This window comes from Stylophora pistillata, chromosome 3, assembly GCF_964205215.1.
Source record: "Stylophora pistillata chromosome 3, jaStyPist1.2, whole genome shotgun sequence".
NCBI classification, from domain to species: Eukaryota; Metazoa; Cnidaria; class Anthozoa; order Scleractinia; family Pocilloporidae; genus Stylophora; species Stylophora pistillata.
In genome coordinates this window covers 32,965,984-32,989,792 of record NC_142521.1, presented here as the reverse complement: position 1 = coordinate 32,989,792, position 23,809 = coordinate 32,965,984, and the positions used below count along the sequence as shown (strand labels likewise).

Here is a 23,809-nt window from a genome sequence, read left to right as displayed (position 1 = left end):
GTAAATGATAAAATGAAACCATTTTACACGAGTGGAACTTATTAAAGTAAGGTATTTGTGCTACGCGAACGGGGTTATAATTCAAAACGAAGCAAACTGGCCCAAGCGCGGGAAAATGCGAACAACCCGACGTAGCGGCCACGTGCCGATTTCATGCGCAGAATTTCAAAGCGCTGCTCGCAAACTAGGCCAAACGGGTTGAAACGTTCACAGAAATCTGTAAAAGGAAACAAAAGTAGGCTAAAGGAAACCTCCACACATTTAGAACTCTAAGCTTATTCATTTACTGATATCACGTTTTGAGTTTTTCCAGGAGAGGTATGTACTCTCAAAACACCATGACTTGCTGGCCTGTGTGGTTATTTGTAACTCGCGTCTGAGGGCCTGAAAGCAGTCAGTTATAACGTTCGCATTCGCACATACGTAGACGTTTGACCACTGGGTTCAATGACGCGAGTCGTGCCTGGTTTTAGTGCATCTGATTGGTTACGAAAGTGGGGTGAGTCAATTGACCAATGAGAGAACGCAGTTAAAAAAAACATTGAAATTCAGGCACCTAATAGATTTAATCCCTGGTTTATTGTTGGATATTAGTAAATAGTCGTGGGAACCGCACTGAAGCGGAAACGTTTAAACACGAAATTGCTCACGGTCTCTTGGGTGAAAGTGATGACGAGTTAACCTATGAACAAAGATTATAAAAATTAAGTCCATTTGCTTTGTTTGTTGTTTTTGTCGTAGAAGTCTACAATCAAAATATATAAATGTGATTACTTTTAAGTTCGACGCTGCATATCGCGGGGAAAAATTTGAGTCGTGTGCTTATCAAACTTGCAAATTGAACCCTACGGTTACACCTCAGCAATTTTCTCTTAAAAAAAAAAAAAAGAAGAAGAAGAAGAATTTGAAAAAAAAAAAAAAAAAAAAGAATAAGCGAAGCACGTATCAGTTTTACATATTGTACTAAAATGTACAATATTGTTTGACTTCCGCTGGCACAATTTGTTTGTATTATCTTAGCAAAGAAAACCCTCAAACACTGCCTGACAAATGCGCAGAAGCACAAAGCCGAAAAAACCCGTACGTGCAATAGAGCGGATCATTTCTTTTGTTTCAAGTACAATAGCGTGCTGCTTCATGAAACTTTTGGAGTACAGAGCAAATATAAATAAACTGGTTGTGGCGTGAGAACTGCTTTACAAGGCTTCGTCGACCTAAGGTAAGCCAGTGTTATCATCAGCGCTGTAGTTTTATCGCCAGAAACAGAGCAAGAAAAGTCTTAAATTCATGGACTGCATTGAAATTGTTGGAGGAGCTCAGTGGGAAGTTAGACTAGTTCACTTCAACGCAAGTAAGGTTCCTACATAATTTTAGTCTTGATCGATGCGATTTAACGTGATATGCAGCGATACCATCATGACATTTACCCTACACATGTGTGTAACATGAGCAACATATGCCATTTTATTTGTACGGACCATTACGCTTTCATTGTACTTCGGTGCTTTACGTCAGAACCGCATCTTACAACTTCACTCTCGTGAAAATGAAGATGAGGGCATCATTTCTACGTGACGAGTCTAAAACCGTGCGATGCAAGAAGACGAAGTATGATATCACCTAATTGGATCATTCTAGGATCGTGGGATCAGAAAGAGATTACATAAATCTGCATTTAATCTGATAGGTCCTGTTAGTTCAGTTAGCAGAGTCGTGGGAAAATGCGATGGAAAAAACAAACTGAATTAGTCATTAAAGCCAATTAAGTGCGCATCTTAACCTCCATTTCCCCCTCTCCCTGCAAAGTTCAAGCGCATTACGAGCTGAGTTGATTTTGGTGATAGCCTTCGATTTTTCAGCCAAGAGAATCTGTATGTTTGGACAATTTGTGAGATTTGAACAATTCGTCGTAAAATACGAATACGACTAAGGCGCATATCTCTCTGACATGCCCTTGTAACAGAATGAATTGGCTTAAACATCGTCAGTGATAGAGATCATAGATCAAATTGCCGGGCCCGTAAATGGCTAACAATCTTTTCCTTTATTTTCATCAGTATGGCTTTACTAGCACTTAAATAAGAAAACATACTCAGACAAGTTCTATTTTAAGCCATCTAGGCTCTTCTGTATGTAGCTTTGAGAGCTTTGGCAAACATTCGCTTTAGTTTTGGGTATTTGATGGCAGATTTGACTTATTTTGAAAGCCGAGGATTTTGCGGTCCTCATAAGAAGCTGCTGTAAACCCCAGTTCAAATTCCAACAGTTTCGCGTTACGTATGACTGTTCAGTTTACCGCCAAAAGTATAAAAAAAGATGAAGGCTGATCCAAATAACAAAATCTTTGCCTGAAAAGCCCAGTGAAATTTGTTTCGGCCATTTTACGGCCAACAGTTTAGTCAAAATGACACAAAAGACACATTTTAGAAAGGATAAGTTATTACGGTTAACAATTTGGCGACTAATTAAAGGTTTCCAATTTTTACGCCTAAATATTTTGGCCGTTTTATCGGTTAACATTTAATGCCATTGACACCCTCTTTCAAAGGAAGGAATTTGACACTGTTAAACTTCAGTTGCAAACAATTCAGCCTACCATTTATCTCCCATGCAACTGAAGTCCTTGATTGCCTGGGGTTTTAGTATGCAATGAAAATGGACTTTATATACGCAGTTGTCGAGTTATAGCAGTTATATTTATCGCTAAACTTGCTGTTTGTGATGAAGAAACTGATTAAAGCTAGCCAAAATTGAAAGGTTTGAAGCCGTTTACTCGGCGGAAATCATATATGAAAGATGGAGGCTCTGAGGAATTCAAGGCCAAAAAATAAAAAAAAAAGGAAAACCCGCCTCATATGAGCCTCCAATTCCAAGCTAAGTACTCATGGAACTTGCCGAGTCCAGGCGTCATCCAATTTAGCTGAGAATGATTTGTAATAGGCCATTTTCTAAGCAGAGGAACGCAGTTAAAGCTCTTTTTCTCCGCGTGAGTCTGCAAGAGTTCGTGACATGCGTAAAAGTTTTGGAACCTTGACAGGTGACCCTGAATTAAGGGTGATTATGTACTAAAGGTTCGCTTAACACATCGTGAATGTTCTCTCATGTTGATCAATATTTTTTTCAGGGTGAAATTTTGAATAGAAGCGCCATGGCTTTTTACGTCAGTGAATTGGAATACTTAACAATTAGAAAACGACTTGTCGACACAGTCGCCGACTGAATGGCGGAAAGAAAATCCTCAGCCACGAAACGCAAACTGAACAAGCATGTTTCGCGTAAGTTACACTCTTTGCATCTCTATGGTAGCAAATGTTTGAATAATGAAGGTTGAGTTTCCCGTGCTAAGTGGGTCTCAGTCAGTAGTGGAGGACGAGCGGATGAGCGGGTAAAAGAAATCGTTAGGTTTAATGGAGTAGCTAACATCCCTTTCCAAAGCCCCCTTTACCCCCCCCAGAACTCCCCCTCTCTCTCCCCTCCTTGTTTCTATCGCTCGATGCCCTTTTTTCCGTATTCACAGGCTTACTGCCTCTTATAGGCTAGGAAATAAGGCTTAGGTTTAATGGAGTAGCTAACATCCCTTTTCAAAGCCCACTTTACCCCCCCCCCCCAGAACTCCCCCTCTCTCCCCCCTCGTTGTTCCTATCGCTCGATGCCCTTTTTTCCGTATTCACAGGCTTACTGCCTCTTATAGGCTGGAAATAAGGCTAGCTAGATCTTAGTCGCAACTTGCTTCAACAAAATATTTTTTTCCTAACTCCATGGTCAGATTAGTTAAGCCAAGTTAGCTTTTGGGCGGGTTTTTGACAAACCAGACACTTGCAGCATTGTTTCAGCCTCTTCCCTTTCAAACAGACTGTCATGCTAAATTTACCCATCGTAATATTACATGGAATATTATTGGACGCTGTCATAATTAGCAGTGAGTTAAAAATTATTTACAAAGGTTATTCTTTGCTCTTTTGTGTCGAGGTAGGTGTTCAGATTAGACTTTTTATTCGATGAATAAGTGTAGAAATTCAGTTGACCAATTTAGAAACCGCAGCGGAAATTTTTTTTTTTAACCTGAGACAGCGGTCAAGTGCTACTTGGCGCCAGCCTACGCTCTTTCTTTCGATTGAGGTCTCCGTTGTTACGTGTGTAATTCTGTTGAGGTTTTGGTTCAAGAGAAAAAACTGCTAGAGAAGCGAATTCCACTCATAGCCGAGCAGATCAGTTTTCAGAGAATCTTTGACTCGCGAGAAATAGAGATGCAACGTCGATATAAGGGCTTCCTATCGACAATCACTGCACTTTCGATGGAGCTATGCTGAAAATTAGATTAGCGTTTATCGTATTTTTAAACGCGGTGAAAATTTCTCGCGGAGTGGAAAACTAGAAAATCTCATGATTACGCTATCTAATCCTGTTTATTTACAAATGAGGTTCAAAAGAGCGTTTGGTAAATTTTGATTCAATGGCATCCGCTTAATATGAGACTGTCAATAATGGTGAAGAATCGTTTTTTAAACAGTCTTCGATACTCACGTAAACTCAGTGCCTATCTGAAATATAACTCGACACGCGCGCAGTATCACGGTCATACTTGACTGACCCCTCCCCCCCCCCCCCCACTTTAGAATTACGTTCAGTTCTGAAAAAAAAAAAAGAGAAAAAATAAAAGAAATCCGATACACGTACATGTGCACAGAAAGTAGTAGTCTCCCTTGCAGCCCTTTACGGTTGTGTGACGACGCCGGAAAGGGCAAAAAATTGGCTTCACTTTCAATGACTCATCATCGTGTCACAAGATAATACATAAAACAATATTAATGGGTATAAGACAAATTGAAACCGCAAATGAATAACTCATAATAGTAATTTTGAGTATGGAGAAAATTCAAAAGAAATAGGCCCAGTCGAAAAAAAAAAATACTAGATAATTAAGTAACAAAATTCGAGGTAAAAAAATTAAGAATGAGATAAGTTTAGTGGCGTGAAAAATCTGAAACCATGGCGCAACGATGGTAGGGAAAAAATAGCTTCCTTTAGATTAGACGACGCGAAAATAAATTGAAATAGGAAATTTTAAGATCATTATTCCATTATTACTTGGAGGCAGAACTATTTCCTGCTTATTACTTCAGATAAAAAAAATGTCGAATATATTTATTTATGTATATAATTTTTTTCGGTTAATCATTTTACTTTGCTCTGAAAGTTTTACATACTTATCAAGTTGGGATTTTTCCGAAGATAGTTCCATTTCAGATTAGAGCAAACAATAGTTTTGTTCCCGCAGTCTACTTCGCTGTGCGCCTTTAGCCTTTTATAGCCAACTGGTCTGTAAAATTTCAGTATTGATCTACCGCACTATCTATCGGCCCACTAAAAAAATATCTTCTTTATTTGTGGTTGTTCCGTGGTTCACGTTTAAAAGGACGTTAGGTCAAACAATGACAGTGTAAATAAAGCTGCGAAGCTGAAAAAACGGTTAAAATATCTCTTCAAAATACGTTTATTTGGTCTTCAGAGTTTCCAGGCAAGCTGGACAGGTGAAGCAGAAAAACACTTTCTGAACAACACTAATTAATAATGTGTTCAGTCGGAGTTTGTTGTTTTTATTAAAATCAGGATTTATATATTACAAAACTCAGGATGCGTAGAGTCACAAAAGTTAGGCAGCGTGTCCATCAAGTATCAATACTTCAATTTCAAACTTCGACGTAGGAATCGACGTTTTCTAAACATACACATCAAATTTTAAACTCTTCGAACAGTCTTTCAACAAAAAAACGAATTTTCTTTGTGTTCCCGTGAGAAACTTCGCCTCTGCAACAGCTGAGGCAAAGCAAAGATTTTCATCTATTAACTAGCCCCTTTTGTAACCCGGCCAATCGGGTGAAATGTTCGCTCTTGAGTTCACAAAAGGCCCACATGTTAGCGAAAAGTGATGAATATGAACATTCCCTGTAGGACGAGTTGATTCGGTAGCGGGTCGCGTGCACTCTTTGTTCGAGAGCCGCTATTTGTAAATACACTCCTTATATGGTGTGGGTTAATTTTCTCACGAGCCTTGAATTGCCACAAAAGTTCCCACGCTCATCTGCCGACATCATCGCTTACTTCCACTTCACATTGTTGTGGATGTATTGTTCGCCAGTGCAGTTCTTCCGCGAATCGGGGTTTTCCTTCGTGTGCGCGTAAACTTAAAAGATTTCATCGAACCGCTCTGAAGCAAGAGACATTGTCAATTTCGGTAGCCATTTTATTTCGTCGCTGACGGCAGTCTATCCGAGTGAATAACGTCGTCAACAGATAGTCTAAGCGCAAGAAAAACACGTTGCCAAGTTGGATCAATGGAGTGTTGAACTTCAATTTCGACAGTGCAGAGTTGGGAAGAAAAAGAATTCTCCTGCGACGATTCCCAAATTGTCACTCTGGGAGATAATCTTTCGGGACGATATCGTCCACCACTCGTCCGTCGAACGATCGGGCTTCACTGTTATGCCCCCCACAGCTTTCTTGATGCAAGATTTCCGGATAACTTCTCAATTTTAACTGTTTTTTTTTAAGAGATCATTTTCTTTTACGGGAAAAGACTATTTACGTCGGCGACTTTTACAAAAAATGTCAGAATCTCATGGACAAAGATCGATTTTTACAGCTGATGGAACCACTCGTGACGGTTCACTTTTCACGACTCATGCAGGATTGATACCTCGGGATATCGGACATCGATACACGAACGTAAAACGGCCTCGTATAGAGAGTGGAAACTTCAATTCTTCTGAGGTTTTCCCATCGAGTGGAATTGTCCAACCGGCAGTGTATCATTCGCCAATTACGTCCACGATCGCAGCAAGTTTACCAACACAGTCGGAGAGTACGTTTTCTAGTAAGTGATCGTGTTCTTTGGGGCTTAATTCATGGCTTAGGGCAAATGATTTAAATAATTTTTTTTCTCTTTAATGTTATGTCGATTGTCAAATGTTAACTAAGCTTTCTTCGTGTCCGTTTTAATTTTTTCAGTCGTGTTTCGATCGGTAAGTGGCAGGATATTCTTGGTTCCATAATCTTGAGTATATTTCCTTAGTTGTCGACGTTTGTCTTTTTAACAAACGACATCTAGTCCGGGGACATTTATAAACGAGACTTTGTACACTATTTCGGAAATGAGGTCAATCATTCAAACATTTTTAAATTCCCTTTGGGCGAAGCAGGTATTTTTGTAGCTCCAATTTCAGCGAGGAATAGACCGTCTTTATTTTTTAAACAAGATACTGTTCCTGAAAGAGTTACGGTGAAATTGGATTGTTTGATTTAAACAGGTAACCAGCCTGTAAAATGACTAATTTCTTTTGTTTTCACTTCATGTAGGATTTAGAGATAATGAAACTTTTTTTATTAACAGACATATATTTGATATCTAATTCATGACTTTAGTCTTAAACGAGGCGTTGATAGCCATATAGATCCAAGATATCGGGTGCCTCCTTATGTCGCAAAAGTTTGGTCAAATTTCAGCCTACCAGTCTCGCTCATGGCAGGCGTATTGATAGTCTCTTTGGAACTCTAGAAAGTCGTTTCGTTTACGATATTGGGCAGTTATATTTAACTATAACTTCAGCGTGAATATTTAAAAGAAGCTTCATAGTTTTTAAATTATTGAGGATCAACATTGTTTAAAAAATCGTTTCGTGGTTCATACGTTCAACAAAGGCTATATTTTAAATTTTTTCAACAACAATTTAACAGGGGATGTGAAAGGTAACTATGCCCTAAGTGAAGGGGGGTGGTAAGGGAAAAGAACACCCTACCTTACCAACCCCCAATCCTCAGCTGGCTTTTGCCTTTTAATACATTTTTATAGTTTACAGGACAAGAAACTTAATTATTTTTTAAAGCTATTGTTCAATCATGATAGCTGGAAAATAAAGTGTAAGGAAATCAGTTAATGTTTACAAAGTGGAAATTGAGACAGTTGTTATTTTGGAGTAAAATATGAAACTTGAAACTGAAATTTCAATCTGTCAATATATGCCATTATTGTTTCAATATGAAAAGATAAAACATTGCTAAGGGATATGCAAAGATATTACCTCTGAGATTTGGGGGTTTTTCATGGATGAAAAGACAAGAATATTGTCCCAGGTATAAAAGAAAGAGGCTGCCTAAGGGAAATTGATGCAGTGACAACAGTACAGGAAAAAAAATTATGGTCAGTAACCCATTGAACGACAGGTTAAGACTTACAGCTCATACAGTCAACTACTTACCCTTGAATCAAATGTTAAGGTCACAAGAAAGAAGGAAATGATCACAGAAATGGGAAGCTCTGGATTGTCAAACAAGATTAATTCTCCTTAATAGAACCATAGGTAATGTACAGTAGCAAGGATATTTACGCCAAATTTAGGGTATGAATTTTTAAGAATATCATTCTAATACAGCATGCAGGATAACTGTATCTAAAACAGTAGAGCAGTACTTAGTATGATATTATTGGATCAGTATTAGAGAGATACTAGGATTTCTGCTGTAAACAATTTTGACCAGCACTCCAAGATAATTAAGACTTCCATCCCTGCTTGAGGCCCAGTAATATCTTCCTTAACATTTTTTCAACATTCTAAACACCATGGGATTGGCAAACTTTGTAAATTACTTATTCATACATGTAGCTTCCAAACTAGGGTATTAGCATTTGCTGACTTTCCATAGAAGGGTAAAAAGAACTGATGAATACACTTTGTACACCTGAGAGAGACTGGCGTCTAGTGTCCCCTTACAATATCACGGTAGTTACTAAAATGTGGAACCACCCAAAACCGCCCAAAAACCACGCACAACCAGGTCTTTGCGTGCTTGTGTGACCTTTTTCATTGTGGGTGGTTTTGGGTGGTTCCATGTTTTCGTAACTACCACAATATCACCCTTAGATCAAACATCAAGGTATTGAGAATAAATAAAATGATCACCAATTAGAGCAGCTCTGGACAGTTAAACAAATTCTCCCTGTCAACATCTCAGGAAAGGTATAGAGAACAGTATAGAGAATGACAGTGTTTACCGATAATAGGGAGTAAAGGTAAAGTCTGTTTACGAGCCTAGTGGCCCATTTGGCCGGTGCTTAACTCCGGTTTCTGTAGCATGAAGCGACTAGGAGTATTTCTACTCTCCCCTGGATGGGATGCCAGTCCATCGCAGGGTTACCCCCAGCATTAAATTGCCAGTACCCATTTATACACCTGGGTGGAGAGAGGCACTGTGAGAGTAAAGTGTCTTCCCTAAGAACACAACACAATGTCCCGGCTGGGGCTCAAACCCAGACCACTTGATCCGGAGTCGAGCGCACTAACCATGAGGCCATCGCGTCTCTAATAGGGAGTAAAGGGTTGACTAAATTGTTCAATATTACAAACTTATTGACTGAGGGGAGAGGGCAAACTGGAATATAGTTGGCTTGAGGTCATGATGTACAGACTTCGTGCAGCAAGGTCTGTGCCTCGTGACAGAGACCCAAATACTTCCCATCCCACCTGACCAAAATTCAGTCAGTAGGTATTTTATCATATAAGTTAAATATTGAATTATCAGCCTGAAAAGGATGCAACACACAGTCACATGAGTATCAAAAAAATCTGCCATTAAAACTTTTCCTTTATTTTTTCAAGTCAGAACAAGAAACTCTCAAAACTCTTTTTTTTTTTTTTCTCATCAGTGTTTTCCTTTATGTTTTTGCAACAAAGTGAGTTAAGGGCAGCACAGCTGGATTGCTTTTTCCAGAGATCAGCTTTCACCGTGGTTTTCTATGGGATTGAGCAAGCAGCGGCTATGATGATGATTCAACTTATCTAAACTACTGTATTTATTCATCCATAAGCTGAGCGATTTTTTCACAAAATTTTACCAAAATCTCGAAAATTTGAGCTAGAAAAGGGTTCTTGGCTCATAGCCAAGTATTTTCAATTGACATGTTTTGATAACCTTCCCGATTAAAACAGACCAAAGTTTAGGGTCTCGGCTTATAGACGAATAAATACGGTACATGATTTTGGGAGGTGTCGAGAGTTTACTAAATTATTCAATATTTCAACTTTTACCTTGGCATTTAGGAAGAGGTCCATACCAAAGAGTGGCTGATGGGTATTCATCAACACCCAAACACAGACATGAAGGAGTCCGAGTGGCTGCAGAACCCCGCAGTCTGGCCTTACAGTTAGCAGCAAGTCACCCCAGTCCTCCAACCACTCCCTCTCCTCCACCCGAAGAAGACAAAGAAAAAGAAGATTTTCACAAAGACTCGTAAGTCTGAACCTTAACTGTTTATTAGCACTTCAGCTTAAAGTTAGCAGTTCAATTAACAAGCCAGCCAGTGGCTAAGAAAATGATCTCTTTGGTTTCTGACAGAGTTCTCCAGAAGGGTTTGGTTTTTGTAAAAATGGTAAATTTTGCTATTTGTCTTTATCTTTTATCTCTTTTCTGCTTAATATTGATTGATATTGCAAGGGAAAATTCTGTCTTCATCACTTGTGACAGCTTAAAGGTTAAGTCATGATCACCTTGGTAGAAGTACTGTAGAATACATTCATGGCTAAGAAAATTAAGGTGAGAAGCGGGGGAGAGAAGGGAAGGGGTAGTTAGGATTATGGTGGGCTAATTTGTTTGTTTGTATTTTTTTTGGGGGGGGGTGTGTAATGTTTATATTGTTAGTTATGTTTTTTTTGTGTTAACTACACTGTTGTGCGGGAAGTCGAGGGTTCAAGCCCCGACTGGACCAACACTCAAGGTCTTAAAATAATTGAGGAGAATATGCTACCTTTCTATAACACCAAGAAATGGTTAGATACTCTAGTCTTCTCAGATAGGGATGAATAAATGGAGGTCCCATCTCCTACAGGGTTAGGGGTAGGAGACGTTAATTTCCCACGCACGAGATTACTGTGTGATGCATGTCCTCCCCTGGGGTGGGATGGGTGGGATTTATTGGGTGGACTACTTGCATGGTTTGCATATGTTCCATTCTAGTCCTACCCTACTGCGGTAATGCAGTGAAAATGGTTAGAAAAAAAGTTTTTTAATATCTCAGGGTGTTCTTCTTGTTTAATCTTGTCATGGACTGTTTTTTTATTTGTAGTGCAGCAATTCAACCAAGACTTTCAAAAGCTGCTATGAACAATTATCTCAATGATGTAGTCCAAAGGGATGGTCAACAAACAGTTATCATTTTCCATGCCAAGGTGGCACAAAAGTCATATGGCAATGAAAAAAGGTACAGTTTATTGCTATCCTTTCTCAAAAATATAGCATCAACAACTTTGAAGCAAAACTCTTCCTTCCATGTACTGGAAACATAGTCTATGAAAGAATCTGACTGGAACATCGGCTGTATTGATGTTGTGTAACCATTTGCTCACACTTCAATAGACTGACCAAGGCAGTAGGATTGAGCCAAAATATTTCCAAGAAATTCAATACATTCAGACCAGTGAGATTCTTCCACATGGTGTTTTTGTTGTTTCTTTATTTCTAAGCTTGACTTTCCTTGTACAAGTAGTTCTTAGGCTATCTTTTCAGGGGTACTAAGGAAAATTGAGTCAGTTGGGATTTCAAGCCCATTGCAGGAGTTTACTTTACTTGAAATTAGAGAAGCTGTGTAATGTCCACAAGGTGTTTGACACAGACTGAGTTGATGGAAGATCCTGTTGTAAATTGAAAACTCAGTAGAGCTTACTAAGTAATCATTAAAACTTTGATTTGTCTTAGAGCCATTCTTATGACAAATTTATTGACACCTTCCTTTGATCAGATTGGTGGGAGTCACAGTGTGCCACTGCTTACTGGGCTGGACTCCAGGTTGAGTGGTCTGGGTTTGAGACCTGGTCAGGTCATTGTGTTATGTTCTCTGGCGAGACACTTTACTCTCACAGTGTTCCCCACCTCCCCCGGCCCCCTCCCCCGACCACTCAGGAGTATAAATGGATACTAGCAAAAGGGGAGCCTGGTGAAATGCAGGAATGCAGGGGGGGACTGGTATCCCATCCAGGGAGGGTAGTAATACTCCTAAGTCACATTATGTTATGGGTACTGCGACAAGCTCCAGCTCGGGGGGGGGGGGTTACTTGTGTTAAGAACAGACTTTTGAATCACTTTGCATTCTGCATTATTGTTACATGTCCCTAAATCTCCCAGTCAACAACTGTATGGCACTGTCTGTTTTATGCAGGTTTTTCTGTCCTCCGCCTTGTGTCTATCTTGTGGGAGAAGGTTGGCAGTATCGTAAGGCACTTGTGCCTCAAGTACAAGAAGAAGAAGTGATGCATCAGCCAGTTGCATTCATTGGGATTGGAAGCAAAAATGAACAGGAAATGCAGCAGCTTATCATTGAAGACAAGGTAGATCTCATTTAATGTTGAAACCATGCAGACACGCTAATTCTCGGCAAGCATGTAGGGAGTCTCACAATAGTCCATTTTACAGTTGTGTGCTGTGTGCTTGGTTGCCAAGCCTTTGAATGGAAGTGAGGCTAGGAGTGACCTTGTTATGATACAAACTTTGCTGCCTTTCAAATGTAAATCACTTTGTTGTCATGCTAACTAGATACAGGTCTCTATCATGACAAGGTCACCTTCAGCCTCACTCCGAATCAAAGGCTTGGCAACTAAGTACACAACTGTAAAATGGCCTATTGTCTGTCTTTTTACCAAACTTCTTACAAGACCTGGGGTGTGGAAAATCATTTTAAAATGAAATACTACTTAAACAAGAATAGCGAATTATTGGATCCACCTAGACTCCATTTTCATGCTAAGTTTCTTACTGGTCTTTGCAAGTTCATGGGGCATGCAGGGAAAGGGATAGCAGTTGTGTCGGCTCAACTTGGCCAAGAGAATGAGACTGAGGTGGTGCTGGGTGTTTAATGGAAAAGGTTTTGTTCAATCTCGATTTGGAAAAAAAATAATTGAATCTCACTTTCCACATGTGATTTTGTGGCTCTCTAAGTTTTCTGTTATTATAGGTTGGCAGGTCTGCCTTATGGATATACATATTAAAATTTATAAAGTATCATTTGATTAGCTAAACCTAGCTTAGTCCTCTCTGTGCCTATGTGCACATAAGACCTCAGTCAGAGAATGCCATGAATTTCTGTTGGTTGCCAGTCAGTCAAGCTGGGGGTCTGTAAAATCTGCGAGCCAGTGAGCCATGCGACCCAGGCTGCGAGCCATGCAAATCATGCAAATCATGCAAGCCATGCAAGTCATACGAGCCATTTTTGGGAGTATTTTTTTTGATTGGTCCAAGGTCTGGGAGGTTGTCGATCATTTCATGCCCGACTATCACTAAACCGTTCGTTATAAACCGTCCACCTGCCAACTTGAAAGTGGAGATGATCCTGGGGATGAGTATAAACGGTACAACCTCCCTCCCAGGGTACTCTCTCTTTCCCTGGGAAATTTTAAATTTAGCTACAAAAGTGCTTAAAATTGAAATATTCCTAGAAAAAAACCTAATCTCGCTTTGGTTGCCAGAACTATTGCTGGTCATGCCAAGTCATGCATCATAGTAATGGCCGTCCTGAGTTGGATGAATTTTTTTCTTCGTTTCATATTTTTGTTATTTAGAGGAAATTTTATCTATTCAAATCGCTCAGGATCCGCAAAAAAAAAAAAAAAAAGCAATGCGACAAAAGTTAATTAAGGTTCAAGATTTAAGTGAAAAATTATTCTGAGGAAAACATACGGCTCCACCCCATTCCGCTACTCGAATGGGTTGTTGAGTGGTAATCCATTGACTCCTGTCATTCATTGATATCCACGTGGAAAATTCAAATCAAGAGAAAAGAGAACAGTACTTCCAGGGCAACTCCGTGTATTGGCGTCAAGAATAGTGAGTAAATCGCGTAATTTTAACAGCTTCGCTCTTTACTGAATCAGAGTTATCTTGTTCCGTTGCTTGTGTACTTTTTCTCATGCGAGATATAACTGTAACAAAAAACATTTTGACTGTGGCTCGCATGACTCGCATGGCTTGTCCCTTGGCTCGCATGGCTTGCTGTCTCGCAGATTTGCAACGCTCCAAGCTGGCCCCATGATTTTCAGCTTCTCTCTCTCATTTCCTTTTTTTGTGGCTCTCCTCCAAGTTTTTTTGAGGCAGCCTCTTTTTTTGTCAGTGGTGGGAGATTACTTTGGGGATTTTAGGAATGTTTGTGGTGTGTGGTCTGGTTGGTTCTATTGGAGTGATCTTCTGCAAGATGATTATCAGCCTGGATGACTGGACTGATATTCACCAAGTGATTAATACTTACTCATTTGCTGATTATCAGACTAGTCGTATGGCATCTCACTCAAAATCTAAGATTGTCATTTGGCATCCTTAAGAATCATTTAATGGTTACCTCAAATACAAGTGTTACAGACCAAAATAGCAATCAAATGCTCTAAGTCTATAGTTACACAGTACATTTCAGTCCCATTTCCAAAAATTCTGCTGTTAAAAATTACTTGCACCTTAGATCACCTATTTACAGTTGTATCATATTTTTGGTTATATCTCTGAGAATATTAGGAAACCTTTTACATATCAAACAAACCTGGTCTGTTTGATATGCTTGTATAATCTGAGACATGGTAATGCACAGACACATCCATTATATCAACATATCAGGAATTCTGTGATTGATGGCTATAGCACTATTATTTATTCCTAAATAAATGTTTTACAATTATTTATTTAACTAATGAAGCAATACTTTTTATCTAAAAAAGAACTATTTTGTATATTCCTTCTACTCATATTCTTGTTTGGGTCACCTACTTGGTTAGTTCCACGAACTCTGCACAATGAACCTACAATTGAAAGTTTCTTTTCCTTCACAATCTCTTTATTTATTTAATTTTTTTTTTTCATATTTAAAAGACTAACTTGTATTAGTTACTATTCTGTGTGAATTTAAATAAAAATTGACTTGACTTGACTTGACCATTGTGCATAACAGCATATACAAGGTATGAATACATGAAATATCAGGTTAAATCTAGATTTTGTTTGAAGAAGAACAATTGTTTTGAAACAGTGTGTATCTTTTTCTATTTTTTTTAGGGCTATGGGGCTGCTAAAACTCTGTACATATCAGATTCAGATAAAAGAAAGCACTTTGAATTATCACTGAAGGTATAACAATTGTTTCAATGTTCAGTTTGGTGTAAATGTGAATTTTAATTCCAACAGTTCAAGCACCACAATAAAGATTGCAGAGTCCAAGTATGCATAAGTGCTGTAGAATTCCTTGTACTGTATATGCATCAAGCATTTTTTAGTTCTCAGGAGCTATAGATATGCATCATGTAAATTAAACACAAATGATTTTGATGATTGAGTGTGGAATGCACAGAAATTATATCTTCATGCATTTTCTATTAGTCAACAGTGGTTTCATTATTGGTTAATGCATGCTTGAAGGCAAAAGTGTTTTTGATTAAAGACTAACATTAAGTTCTGGCAGAGAAAAGTTTAAATTTACTTCAAGGCTGTGGTCTAGCAGTGCCCAGTGGCCCCTAGCACCTTACTTTTTCTCTTGGGCAACTCAGGAATAGTTTTTTCATAAAAAAGCCTATGCTGGGCACCCTGGATTTCACAGTTACAGGGCACTGGGCCCCATTCAATTTTCCCTAAAGCACAACCTTGTACTTTGGGCCAAAGGAAGTGTATGAAATGAACTACCTTGGTTTGTGGAGTAGGACAATCTTTAAGATGGTTATACAAGATGGACTGACAATAAATTCTTTAATATACAATTACAGTTCTCTCTTTCTCATTTTAATCAATCTTTTTTATTGTTGTTTATGTATTATCATTTTTTTTCATTTAACATATAGTTACTATATCCCAATGGTGACCATGTTGGTACGTTCAATTCAAAAAGAATAAAGGTGGGTTTTACAGAGAAGAGAGAATTTATGCTATAATAAGCGTATTAATAGGAATTAAAAAAGATTAAGTCTACACTCGAGCCCAGAGACCCATGGCCACTCTCATGGGATTCTATACCAATGCTGGTTACCTTTCAACATTGTACATTGGAAATGGCTTTCCCGACAGTGTACTAATACCCATTTTTATTATGCAACTATATTAAGTAAGGTACAAGTTGTGTGTGAATTGAGTACAGATATCCTGCAATATTTGGACAGTTGGTTAATTTGTACAGTAAAAGAACCTGTTCAACTGGTCATCTGAGCTTGTTACTCTTCTGTATCTGCTCAGCTTTTTTAGCTGCCATATGAGAAATGCACATAAAATTTAGCAGTTGATAATAAATAACTTATTAGATGTTTTGGTGTGTAGTATCATTGAGCATTTTTACTCCCTATTTGGATTTTGGCTCTCCCTACATGGTTGTCAAATTACAGCACAACTTGTAAAAATCCTCATTGATACTGTACACTAAAATGTTTGATAAGATATAGAAGTCTTGATCCTAGTTGTTTGAAGTATGGAGAAGGCTGTCTGGTAGATAGCATAGTACGTTTTGTTTGCATTTATCTACTGGTTAGTGAGTTATCCTTTTGATAGCATTATCTGCTCTTTGAACAAGTGAGCCTTGGGAGAGTGGGTCACTGTGAGTTTTAAGTATCATGCCTACAGTTAGTCAACTCTTGGCTGACACTATTAAGCTACCATGTCCCCCACATACTTCTTTAAGAATTCTCTAGCTGCCTGCTATACAATTTTTAGGATGTTAGTTGTAAGAATTCAGTATTTGATCAACTAATGATCCCGCAACTTATATAATTAGTTCTTATTAACCAAGCGGGAGGTCTGTATGAGAGAATCTTGAACAAGGTTGCTGGTACAGACCGAATGCAGTGAGGTCTGTACCAGCGACCGAGGTCAAGATTCTCCCATACAGACCGACCTAGCTCAGTTAATAAGATGTTTATTATATGGCTGTGTCTTATAATATTATGCCAATTTTTTATATTCTTTGTACCTTTTTTTTCTAGATGGGAAAATCTAGACTGCTTTCAATATTGATTTCAGCCAATCAAATTCATGAATTCAGTAGTTCCCAGTCCTTGTGAGACACAGCCATATAATAATGTATCAATATTGTATGGAGAAATTCTGTCCTGGTCATTCATGGGAATTAAAGGGTTAGACAACTTGTAAATTACATGCAACTTTCTCGTCTTGTGTAAACAGTGAAGATTAAACTTGACCTACAATGGCATTCATAAGTACAAGGGGACACCCTTAAATCCTGCCACGTGTCAGAACTGAACGTCATAAACGCTGTTTTGTGGACAGATACTTTTTCAATTTTATCTAATTGCTATTCATACATTTGTAAATAGTTTGTAATTAGTTGTTTTTATATATATATATATATATATATATATATATATATATATATATATGTAGCAGTTAGTTATATGAAATGGTAAGTCCAGACGTATGACTCTGGGCATGTTTCTTTTGGTACTTTACAACAGTTACTATTCATGAATAAAGAATTTCACATGTATGCTAATGTTGCTAATACAAAATGAAGAAACAGACAAAGTGGAATGAACTATACTGTTGTTTGTGATCTCTTTGTGAGATCAAATGAATGTTATTCTAAGGATAATACACCAAATTCTTATGATTGTATGACAAAGTAGTGTATAGTTTTTATACAATGCAGTAGACATTAGAAAGGAAAGTAGGCCCATAACAAGATAATTCTCTGAATTGCAGGTTATCTCAAAGCCTTCCAAGAAAAAGCAGTCATTAAAGAACGCTGATTGTAAGTAACAATTATTAAGATTTTTCTTCCCGTGACTTGTCAATTAATTTACACTGATTAACTACTGAAAGTTGATGGATTATATGGTGCTATAAGCTGAGTTGATGTGAATAGAGAGATTCTAAAGCTGGCATTTTGATCGGTTTTAAAACTCTTTTATCAACTCAGTTTACTAAAGCAAATTATCTTGTAATACCCTCCATCAACTCAGCACCACAGTTGCTTTAGAAACGTCCCCCCTTTATTCATGAGTTGATGGATACTGTGCCATTTTTTTCAGTATGCATCCAATCAGGCTCCACAGTTGCCCTGTTCAACCGCCTAAGATCGCAGACTGTCAGCACACGGTATCTTCATGTCGAAAACGGAACATTTCATGCGAGTAGCCAACAGTGGGGAGCGTTCACCATCCATTTATGTGAGTAATGCCACCTCGCCCTTAGTTAAATTATCTTACTGGTGTCCCTTTAATGAGAGTTACTGCTGTTCGCTGAATTTTACTCTTCCATAGTGTTGCGCTCTTGTTAAGTACAGTAATAGCTCACAGATGGTGTCGAAGTGTGCTAAGAACGAAAAAGTGGCACCCAAGGCGTAGTCGAGTCCTTAGTGCAATTGAAGATTATTGGAAATTTTATTACTTGACAAGGGAATTCCGCATTGAATCGCATCATTGAATAAATTCTCGCATTCTGATTGGTTAACGAAGCGAGGTATTTAGCGTGGAATTGCGACTTGAAAACGAGGCTAATAGAAATTGTTTCGCATCTACGCAAACAAAACAATTTTAAGTAATGCTGTTTCCTTTCTTTTCTCATTTTTATTCAGTTATGCGATTCAAGGAAAATCCATTACTTCACTCGTGAATTCCGCATTAAATTGCACTTGAAAACTGATATTGCACTCATCGCTTCGCGATTCGTATGATATCGCTTTTCGCGTGCAATTTAATCCGGAATTCCCTCGTCAAGCAATGAATTTTCCTCTAAAATTTCATGCGAAAACCGATATCGCTCGAATCGCGAAGCGATGAGTGCGATATTGGTTTTCAAGTACAATTTAACGCGGAATTCACGAGGCAAATGATGAATTTCCTTGAATCGCATGATTGAATAAAAATGCGAAAAAAAAAGAAAACAGCATTACTAATAGTTGTTATGTAGATGTAGATGGGAAGCAATGTTACTTACCCTCTTTTTCGACGAGCAATTCCACGCTAAAACGTCTAATAGGAAATATTTATTTCGGTGTTTTTAGTAAATGATGATGAATCCGAGAGTGAGGAATTTTCTGTCAGAGAAGGGTATGTGCATTATGGCTCGACGGTCAAGCTGGTTTGCTCCGTAACAAAGATGGCTCTTCCCAGACTGGTATGGTGGTTTGTGTGACCATACGTGAACTCACTGTCTCAGTTATAAGCGCAGAAAGCAAAGGCTTGGTATTCATATATTTTCACGAAAATAAAAAACAATTGAAATATTCAAACGAAATGTGAGGCCAAAAATAATAAACTTCTACACATGTTAAGCTTGAATATGAAGTTTTGTGGGAATTTTAGTTTTTATAACCTGAACAAAAACATTGGTGTACTTTTTTACGTGCATTATTATTGTCGTAAAGTCATACTATCAGTGCTTTCAATAAGATTTGAAATAGGTGGGCTACCTCGGTACAACATCCGCCGGAGAGCGACTTGATTGCGACTTAGCGTGGCGACTGCGACTTGAGCGCGGTGAAATATACCCGGCGACTCGCAACAGAATAGCCGCCGGAGCTCCGGCGGGTGCCAGGTCTTATTGAAAGCACTGACTATTCGCTTTGACGGAGGGCTAACGTTCCAAAAGTCAGCTTTAGAAACTCTTTGCTGTGGCCAATTTACATAATCAACGCAGTTGGTAAAAGTACCTTGTAGAACTAGAATTGACTCAAGCAACTTTACTCTCTGAAGGTGATAAGAAAAGTCGACAAACAGACGGCTTTACTAGACGCTGATGACCCTGTGTCTCAGCTTCATAAGGTGAGCAATTCAACATTGTTGAGTACTTCAGATTTGTGCGACCTTCAACACTTGAGTGCGCCTACTTTAAGACCAAAATGAAATTCGGCATGCTATTTCTTTGTGGAAGGACGAAACCCAGAAAAACCTTGAGAAAAAGTCGGGTGAGTCCAAAAACCAACAACACACGCACACACAACCCACATGCGTGCATGCTTGGTCGATAAAGATTTTTCTTTTCATAAAGAAAGTTGCACCATAGATTCTGACCTTTGCGAGCACAGAGGAGCAATTCCTAACGAGTAAGACTGGCTCAACTCCTTGTCCCCTCCAGTAGCCAATTACCCCCCCCCCCCCCGTAGTCAAGGATTCACTTTATCTTGCTCGTGTACAGAAACAAAATTGAACCTTGCCTTCCTTATTAATCACCAGGTCGCCTTTTATATGAAAGAAACCGAGAGAATGTACCTTTGTTTATCCCAAGAAAGAATAATACAGTTTCAGGTGAGTCAGTAGGAACCGACTTGCAACAACTCTCCTTGGTACATTAACGGTGTTTTTGGAAAATAATGATAACTTTGGGAAGTATCCGTACTCTTGATACAGTGCAACCTTTGCTAAGAGAACACACGTGGAAACCTTGTCAGTACTACTAGTATTACTTTCGACACTCATTTGAGAACTGCTCTGATTACATAACACGCTATGTGTCCCTGGGATTCAAATTTAACAGGTCTGATTTTCTTTCCACAGTCTACACCTTGTCCCAAAGAGCAAAACAAGGAGATGATAAATGATGGAGCCTCTTGGACAATAATCAGCACAGGTTATAAAATGGGTAGCTAATAGGCACTCCTTCAGGATGTTTCACCTTTTTTTTGCACTACATAACTATCATGAAATTAGTTTGGGTACTAGCATGATTTTGAATGCAATTTGGTGTAAATAAGCACGAGTAAATTTTTCAAAGACAACAAAATTGCACATCTCCCTTAAACTAAACGTTACAAACTTCAAATCTGTGATAAGTGCTAGAGAGAGAAAAGGAAAAAAAATTGTACCTTTCCACTACCATCCCCGTCACACGATAATTTCCGACAGTGAATTGCTGTTGTAAGCATTACTCTTCTGTTCTTCTCTTTCAGACAAATCCGAGTACAGTTTTTACGAGGGAAATGGTCCCGTGAGGTCTCCAATCACACCCGTCCCGATTGTAAGCAATTTACAGGTAAACTAACCCATTGTAGATCACCCCTTACTTTAATAGATCAACATTCCGGTTTGTTTCCAGCAAAGAAATTTAGTCGAAAGGTTTCAAGTTCGTCTTCTGACGATCTTTACCATTCCCCTTCCCTTTTTTATTTGTTTTCTCACAGCAATGTCTTCAACCTACCAAACGATCGCTTCTAGTATTTTACAGGATTGAAAATCTCTCTGTCGCCAAAAATACTTAAGATTACCGTGACGTAGTCGAGATCTCACTTGGCTTTTTTCACGTTCAACGCATTTCATTGGGGCTGTCACTTTGGGTATAAAAAAATCCATCGCTGATGGGTCAGCAATATAATTTAATTCCAGTAAGGTATGAAACTATAGAGCTTCTCGGTAACGTTCCGGTACCATATCACCAGTGTACGGGGTCCTCAATGAGAGAGCGTCATTTAATGAGCATTGTACATTATACACTTAATGTATGGTCGCGAGGGAAACAGTTAGTTTTGTTTTCCCGAGAGTTCGTCTCGGGTAAACATCAGGACTCGAGGAGAAACAAAAACTAACTAGTTTCTCGAGGGACCATACATGAAGTGCTTTAGTTTATATTTAGACTTTCCCTTAAATAATCATATGGCAAAAACATGCCGTTGTATTCGGCGCGCGGGCAACAACTGCGTAATAGTATAATAAAGCTATTTATCTATCTAAATTGGATGGTAGCGAATGGCTAGTACCCCAAATGACGATGAAATACTGTGGGTGGACTTGTTATGAGTCTGCCTAATAACGTTCGTTTTCCGTACTCAAAATGAAATTTCAGTTACCAGTTTTCTTAATGGTCTTTATACCTAATTTTTCTCAGCTAAATGGCGGTGGAGATGTGGCCATGTTAGAGCTGACAGGAGAGCATTTCACTGCAAATTTAAAAGTTTGGTTTGGAGATGTAGAGGCAGAAACCATGTACAGGTAGGAATAAAACACAGAAAAATATTTAAGTCCTTCAGGTTATTCGTGTCTCAGACCTGACAATATGGCAGTGGGATATTTATCCAGTGGTGCGAAGGCGAACTCGTAGTTAGGGAAGAGACCTAACTGATCGCGGAATAGGCCTTGGTGAAAGTCTGACTTGGTGACAGCAGTGAACTTAAAGCCACGCACTTTAAGGTTCTTACAGATACAGATGTAGATGTTACGAAACATCGCGTTATTTGTAAATAACGTAACTCTTTTGTGGATAGCCTACTGTAAGCTAACATTAACATTACGACAAATTTCCTCTTTTGATGTGTATGGAAACATTACAAGTTTTCCCTCTACAAGTTTAGCTGTCCAGGACTAACCACAGTTTTTGAACAATGAACTTGTCGAGGACGAAATTGGCTAGTTTAGATGAATTAGTGAGGATATGTCAGTTGACTCTTTGAACCTTAAGAATGACTGGCTTATAATTTTTCCATGCAGTATCACCCCTAAATAAGACATTAAGGTCATGAGAACATGGAAATGATCAACAACTACAGAAGCTCTTGATTGCTAAGCAAATTCTCCTTGTCAACACCTTAGGAAATGTGTAGAGAACAGTATGGAGAATATGCATACTGATGTCAAGGTGTAAAAGGTCAAGACCAATCAAACTCCATAAAAACTCCAATGAAACCACAAATCACAAAGTAACCATACACTCGTGGAAAAAAATTTTATTAACAGCTTCTTCCTTACCTATCTGACACGGCATACACTATTTCTTCATGAACACGACTCAAGGTGTAACGTAAATTTATTCATGTATGATACTCCAAATAGCACATAAGGGAAACTGCACTCCAAGAGGTTTTCCTTCAGAAGTGCCTACCCATATCAGGTTTTCCGTGCTAACCTTAAGCCCACTGTAACATGCGAATGGACCGTCCAGTTACTCCATTACCTGTTTCCTCTATTTTGACAGATGCGGTGAAAGTCTGCTATGTGTTGTTCCAGACATCTCGGCCATTCGTGGCGGATGGCGGTTCGTCCGGCAACCCACTGAAGTCGCCGTAAGCCTCGTTCGCTCTGACGGAGTGATCTATCCTACCGGACTTACATTCACCTATACACCAGAACCAGTGGAGAGACCTTCTTCTTCCATTTCAGAAACGGTGTTACGAGCCGATCTCTAGGAACAATGGACGTCATCGGAGGAAGAAGATGGATATCCCTGTTTTATGAAGGGTTCTACTAACGACTGATCCCCCCAAGGAGTCAAAGAGCAAATCGAGAAGAGCAATGCAACCTACGCCTATTCCTCCTGCTCGTCCATTTCGAAATTGCGTTTTAAGGACGTTCAGCGTCGTTGTATTTAACGGCACAGATACGCAAGCTATCGTACACGAGTCACTCACGGACATAATTTTTATCCCTATGAATAGGACCGTTGTAAATAAGGCCTTGAGTCAGCAGTGAAAGTACATTGTAGGCACGGAGAATTTTGCTGTATTGCAAAGTAAATCGTATCGTATCCAAGCTATCTTTATGTAGTTTTTTAGCTCGAGTCTTGCCAAAACTATTCCGAGCTCAAGAAAAAATTGTGCTCTGTACATTTTTTTCCCTTTAAAACGTCCATAATTTATTTTTGGATTTAAAGTCTGGGTCAGTCAAGTTCTTGTTACGCATTTCATCGAAAAAAGAGTGACTGTCAGTGATTAGCACTGCGTTTTTGCTCTTCATATTTCATCCAATGTAAACTTCGTTCAAATTTGTTGCGTTACTTGACTAATGGAATATTAACCGCTCAGGGTATATATCAACAAGCAGAGAAATCTATAGCTAATAAAAATGTTTAAATTTGAATCCAATTG

At 38.8% G+C, this 23,809-nt stretch overlaps 1 protein-coding gene across 3 annotated transcripts; it reads left to right on the top strand.

Moving 5' to 3' along the window:
• The first annotated feature begins 1,013 nt into the window (after positions 1-1,013).
• LOC111331599 (recombining binding protein suppressor of hairless) lies at positions 1,014-23,801 on the top strand. Of its 3 annotated transcripts, none has more exons than XM_022936749.2 (16): positions 1,014-1,219; positions 3,125-3,275; positions 10,095-10,284; positions 11,117-11,251; positions 12,206-12,374; positions 15,079-15,150; positions 15,855-15,908; positions 17,719-17,767; positions 18,048-18,185; positions 19,022-19,134; positions 19,713-19,781; positions 20,193-20,264; positions 20,514-20,586; positions 20,906-20,988; positions 21,838-21,941; positions 22,921-23,801. In XM_022936749.2, the coding sequence occupies exons 2-16, from the start codon at positions 3,221-3,223 to the stop codon at positions 23,129-23,131; spliced, it is 1,587 nt and encodes a 528-aa protein (XP_022792484.1). In that variant the 5' UTR covers positions 1,014-1,219; positions 3,125-3,220; the 3' UTR covers positions 23,132-23,801. The 3 variants fall into 3 exon arrangements, with proteins under 3 accessions (XP_022792484.1, XP_022792483.1, XP_022792482.1); XM_022936748.2 differs by having other exon boundaries at positions 1,191-1,351; XM_022936747.2 differs by lacking the exons at positions 1,014-1,219; positions 3,125-3,275 and adding an exon at positions 5,907-6,874.
• The last annotated feature ends 8 nt before the right edge of the window (positions 23,802-23,809 follow it).